Genomic DNA, 6339 nt, shown 5'->3' with positions numbered 1-6339 from the left:
GTCCAAGTAAAGTCTAGCAATCAATTTAACAACAACAATCAAAACCCTTCCAAGTGCAATTGCATACAGTTGACCCTCAATTATCCGACCTCCTTTGGTCAAACTCAGAAGACAAAAGATGAAAGAACAAAAACAAGCAAAGTGTCTGAGCTTTAATTACACCTTGAAATTTAAGTCCCCATTAAAGCTATTTTCCGGAAATATGACTTGAGAAGCTCTGAAACATGTATACTACAAAACAAACCTAGTAATGGCATGCAATGCTGGCACATACAATAGACATAATTCTTCCATCAAGTTACAGGATTTTAAGCACGAGCAAAAAAGAAACAGTTCTAGTACTCAAAACCAGCTACTTTTTTTACTAATAGTCAATAATAGTCAGTAATGTCTACGGCATGTGTACCCTTTTAGAGCTGCACTACACCTTTTGCAGCATCACTGCCACATGATGGTATCCTATTTTCATCAGCACAAAGATCAAATATGCAAGGATCAAATAACCAAAAATGTATTGCAATCGAACAAAAATCATTCATACATACATATGTCATGATATACACACGTATGCATAAGGTAGATGACAGTAATACATAAAAACCCTGTATTGTTCAAAGAGGAGCTGCTGTGACTACAAAGTGATGATGCCAACCTTCAATTAAAGCAAAGGCACATTTAAAACGGCTGTGTAGCATCACTCAGTTATTATACTCAAGTATCTAATATTGTAGAATAACACTCTTTTATAGTTTACTGTAAATAGTTAGATAATTTACTCAAACAATTACACACACTTTACCTACAGAATGTATGAGCAACATACATTTATGGCATTTCTACAGATCGCTTCCCTGAGGTTTGCAATGTCAGAGTACAACTGGAGACTATAAGGTCACAGTCAAGCGAAACTGTCTAATAGCAGGCAATCATCAAGATCATCTGTTATGGCTGACAGAATATGATTGTGTCTCCATGTGTACCTCCCTTGCTGTAGCTATAATGGGCAAACATTCAGAACATGTCACAGTGTCTGTACCGTGAACACAGCAAAAGAAAGTTTGTCACAGAGTTAGATTCCAACATGAATAGATCTGTATGCATCATTCTGTGAAGCACCATACATGATTATGATGATGATGATGATGATGATGATGATGATGATGATGATTGATGATGATGATGATGATGATGATGATGATGATGATGATGATGATGATGATGATGATGATGATGATGATGATGATGATGATGATGATGATGATGATGATGATGATGATGATGATGATGATGATGATGATGATGATGATGATGATGATGATGATGATATCATAATGATGACAACGACGAGTTAATCATTGACTTCTACACTGTCCAAGAATCGACATGATGGTGCTACAAAAGTAATCTATAGTTTGATCATCATGGTATGATTTTGCTTCAGCGAGAGTCAGTTCAGAGAGAACGACAAAGTAAAGATATCGTAAGATTTTCAAATACAAATAGAGTGAAACGTTGAGTCCACCCGACCAGATATCGTTGTATTGAGCAAACAAGATTCTAGATGGACTTGTTTGCTTTGTCTTCGTCGCTATTCGACCAAGTACAACGCTTGGCGTCATGTCGCTCTGAATCACAGAAATCTGCACGAGATCAAAGAGAAACTTGATGAAATTTCTTCTGATTTGGAAGGTGCCTGCATGTATACTTTAGACATAAACTACTTCAGCTAGATAAAATACTCCAACTAAAACTTTAAGTTAATTGGTATAATTGTTATTTTATAGTAATTAAACAAAAATATATTTACTTAATGCGATTCATGCACCACTTCTGTCTTGCTTCTCTGTAGAACTCAAGAACCTGTGTCAACCCGACAGTGTGATCTCATCTGAAACGGAAGCTGCTTCTGCACAGTTTGATGAAGAGTTTGCATCCTCTAGTGAAGATGAAACTTCAACAGATGAGCTGCCTAGCAAGCACCGGCGTATGGATTGTGAAAGCGAAGAGAAATCATTCACAAATGATTCTGAAAATCAAGCAAGAGAAGATGTTCTGTTTCCTGGCTCGACGATCAGTCAAACTGATCGCATCAGATCTGTTCTGGCATTCGTCACCAGACACAAATGTAGTCAAAGAATGACAACAGATCTGCTAAAACTAATAAGACTGCATTGTCCACCAAACACTAGGTGTACACGAAATTACGATAGTCTGATGGAGCAAGGAAAGAAAGAGCTGGAAGTAGCAGATAGACGAGAAATACACGACGTTTGTTCTTTGTGTAACGCCTTGTTTCCAGAAGACGAAGAGGTAGTCCAATGTAAAACACGAGACTGTACAGGGTAAGTATAATAAACGTTAGTTTTGTGTGTGTCCATGCATCCATGCATTTGTGTGTGTGTGTGTGTGTGTGTGTGTGTGTGTGTGTGTGTGTGTGTGTGTGTGTGTGTGTGTGTGTGTGTACGTGTGTGTGTGTACGTGTGTGTGTGTGTGTGTGTGTGTGTGTGTGTGTGTGTATGTGCGTGCGTGCCTGTGTGTGCGTGCGTGCGTATATGCGAGAGACTGTGTTCATGTGTGCGCTAGGGTTTTCAGGACTGATAAAACTAAATTAACATTTGCATTATTGTATACACGCCTAGCTTACGCTACAAAGGTGGAGAGGACGAGCAGTGTTTTCGTAGAAGGAAATCTTTTGTTTTAGTAACGTCCATAGAAGAACAATTACGGAGTCTGCTTGAGAGTACAAACAAATATTTACATATCAAAGAATATTGACGACTTTCGAAATTTTTGTTTTCTAGAAAAGGATATTTGGAAAGACATTGTGAAAAATTTGAGCAGCAATAGGTGTGACATTCGAAATGGCAATTGCTACAAGGAGATTATGAACTTGTCCTCTACAAAAAACAACGTTATTTCGCTACTGTTCAACTGCGACGGAGTACAGCTGTACAAGTCATCGGCTACAAAAATCTGGCCCTTATATGCTGTTGTGAACGAGCTTTCGCCAAACCTGAGGTATAAAAATTCAAGCGCTAGCTTAAACTCTATCATTATTTGATTCGATTAGAACTTAGTCTTGCGTACTAGTGTGTTACTGTGTAAACGCGTGTAATGTGTCTTTCTACATTCATGCACTGCACTAATTTATTCCTCATAATGGGATTAGCGAGTCTTTGTTAGTCTCATCTAGAACATGACAAAATAATTAACAGTTTAAATATTATTAATTAAAATTATTTATTTGATAAATTAAAGTTAAGATATCAATTAGTAAAACATGTTTAGGTTCTTGAAAAGAAATACGATCTTGTGTGGACTGTGGCAAGGCCAAGGCAAGGTCCCACTAACATCTATGTTGACGCTATTCATACGCAATATGAATGATCTTTCGCAAACAGGTATTACTAGATGATTTAAGTGATTTGATATAATTTAAGGCGGATTTTCAACACATTGTACAATACAGGTTTGAGATTTGTGCCATATGGTCTCGAAGAAGATGTGACTTGCAGCGCCAAGGCAATAGTGTGTACGGCAGACTTGCCAGCCAAAGCTGACATGCTTTGCATGAATCATCACAATGGCAAGTTCAGCTGCCTTGTATGTGAAGAGCCGGATCGTCAGGTTGCTAGAGGACGAGGCCACGTACACGCCATCCCTTTTAATAGAGCTCTTCAGAAGAGAACTAATGAAAGTTTTGTACGCAACGCCCACCAAGCAGTTACTTCTAGTCAAACAGTACGATAGGTCTTGCATGGCGACAACGTAAATGTTCATGCAAGATTTTGTATTTAACTTTTGTAGGTTAAAGGAATAAAGTCGGCTTGTCCACTTCTTTTATTAAACGATTTTTACCCAGTCACTGCCGCAGTCATTGACTACTTGCATTGCGTGCTACTGGGAGTGACAAAAAGTTTACTCCACCGTTGGACAGATGTTTCAAGCAGAGGCTGTCCATATTTCATCAGAGATGATGTTAGCTAGACTTCTATCTATCCATTTGTCTATTTATGCATCTCTATAAAACTTGTTTTATCTCTGTAGATCGATACTGTAGATGAAAGGTTAAGAAACATCCACCCTCCAGATTTCGTGCGACGTTTCTCACGAGAAATTGGTAAATGGCTACCTAATTGGAAGGGTAAGATGTCAATTAATTTGCCATTCCTATGCTGTCAAAACTGTTGATTTCTGCAAACTACATAGTAACATCCTAGTATATAAGTGATAATCAAGCAAAATAAAATATACTCTTAATCAATCTAGCATCCTTTTCTAAACGCAAGTATGTCGTATTATGATTAAATATGCGTGTTTTCTTCTATCTATAGCATCAGAATACCGATCTTGGCTGCTGTACTACGGCATTCCATGTTTGCAAGGCATATTGCCAACCATGTATTTGCGAAATTTTTGCCCTTTTGGCTGAAGGCATGCATTTACTTCTTGCTGCTAAGATCAGCGAAGAAATGGTTAGGAGAGCTGAAGTTGTCTTGAACGACTTCTATTATGAAGCTCAAGACATTTATGGTAAGTTAGTTTACAAGCTTATCTTCTAAATTTGTAACCGACAATATCTCCAACTTTAGGAAGTACCGGTTTGGATTACTACTATAGTTTAATTAATGTTTACAACTCTATAGTAGTTAGCAATAGAGATATGTGCATGAACGCTACGATACAATCATACTGCATGTTGCATGTAATACAACATAATTTGTGGTAGGTATGCTATTTATATCACTAGGTTTTTACACTGATCTATATCCATGCAGGAGAGAACTCTGCGGTCTCAACGTCCACAATCTTTGTCACCTCCCCGACCAAGTGAGAAACTGGGGACCGTTGTGGACCCATTCATGCTTTAATTTTGAGGATTTGAATGGATGGATCAAGACGTTCTGCCACGGAACAGGAGACGTGTGTCATCAGGTGAGAAATGTGCTGCATGAGCATACTCATTGTCAATATCAAGACAGCACATCTATAATGCAGATTGTGAGAGGAATGTCGACGTGGCAGGCGAACGTAAGAGATTGTGTAGCAGATTCGTGTGACGATACTGCGTCAAACGCATTTATTCAAGACATGATGACGTCCCTCCCCTATTCGAAATTGCATACGCGACTTTTGCAGTCTAGGTATGTGGTCGTTATCTTTCACTAACTCATGCGATACACGCAATATTGCACATCTGTTATTCTTCAGAACCAAAAATTGCAACATTTTTCCACCATGCAAGCCCGCAATTTTGAGCAGCAACCTGTACGATGCAGTAAAAGAGTTAGATTCCAATTGTGGAGAGCTAGAGGAAGTGTCTCGCATCTTACATAACGGTGAAGTCTTTTACGCTGTCACCTCCGAGAGGCACATCAAGAGAGAACCCTTTGTCGTCTTACTTCGCAGTTCGTCTGTTGCTATCATAAAGAAATTCCTTTATTCTAGACAGACCAACAGAGTGTACGTAGTCGTAGATGACTTTCAAAAGATGATGTCGCTATTTCGTGACCGACTGCCGATGCTAACGAAGATCAAGAAAAACAGCCAGGCGAACGAGAGGTATATACAATATCACTATTACCGGATGCTTTTTAAGCATGCACACTTGTTGATTTACACAATTTGTATCTTTCTTCTAGATCTTACATTGTCAGAACAGAAGATGTGATAGAGAAAGTCATTTACACGAACACCATCCCTACCGAAACATATGCCTACATTACTCAACAGCCAAACCATTTTGAGAAATTATTGACTGCCTGTTGTGTACATGCAGACGGATAAATTAGCAAAGACAGTCGCGGAGGCTTTCTTTCTGGTCTATAGAAGATTACAGAAATTTAGAGAGAAGAGACAAGTATAGATCGTGACTCTTGATCATCAAATGCACAATTTCATTGATATCTTCCAGTATAGTCTTGACTTGTCGTTCCAATTCTCGACAATACTGTATACGTACCTGTGTACGTATGGAAATAAGTCTGATATTGAAGCATAACTGTATTTGAATACAGGTTAATTGAAAAGCTCCAAATCTCTGAGCAGCGGCTACTACAACTAAATATACCAACCAGCAAAGCTACAAAATATTTGTCACACACACACACACACACACACACACACGCACACACACACACACACACACACACACACACACACACACACACACACACTCCACTACACGAGATCATGACCACAAAACTGTTGAAACGACATTTGACTAACTGGCATACTATACGAGAACTGCATTAATTGGTGATGCAGTGATTTAAGAATGTAATCTATAGATTACGATCATTGGCATATGTTATGATACATGTACACGACAAGCAATTT

At 38.5% G+C, this 6339-nt stretch overlaps 2 protein-coding genes across 2 annotated transcripts; both read left to right on the top strand.

The window, feature by feature from the left end:
* Positions 1 to 3372: 3372 nt before the first annotated feature.
* Positions 3373 to 4808, top strand: LOC134179161 (uncharacterized). The gene is made up of 6 exons (XM_062646052.1): positions 3373 to 3401; positions 3470 to 3741; positions 3808 to 3978; positions 4048 to 4144; positions 4335 to 4533; positions 4779 to 4808. Exons 1-5 carry the CDS (start codon positions 3380 to 3382, stop codon positions 4430 to 4432), a joined length of 660 nt encoding a protein of 219 aa, XP_062502036.1. The 5' UTR covers positions 3373 to 3379; the 3' UTR covers positions 4433 to 4533; positions 4779 to 4808.
* LOC134178049 (uncharacterized) lies at positions 4437 to 6029 on the top strand. Its single transcript, XM_062644831.1, has 5 exons — positions 4437 to 4533; positions 4751 to 4935; positions 4999 to 5144; positions 5212 to 5562; positions 5643 to 6029. The coding sequence occupies exons 1-5, from the start codon at positions 4437 to 4439 to the stop codon at positions 5785 to 5787; spliced, it is 924 nt and encodes a 307-aa protein (XP_062500815.1). The 3' UTR covers positions 5788 to 6029.
* Positions 6030 to 6339: the final 310 nt, after the last annotated feature.

Source organism: Corticium candelabrum, chromosome 4 (genome assembly GCF_963422355.1).
Source record: "Corticium candelabrum chromosome 4, ooCorCand1.1, whole genome shotgun sequence".
Classification (NCBI taxonomy): domain Eukaryota; kingdom Metazoa; phylum Porifera; class Homoscleromorpha; order Homosclerophorida; family Plakinidae; genus Corticium; species Corticium candelabrum.
This window is presented reverse-complemented; position numbering and strand designations above follow the sequence as displayed.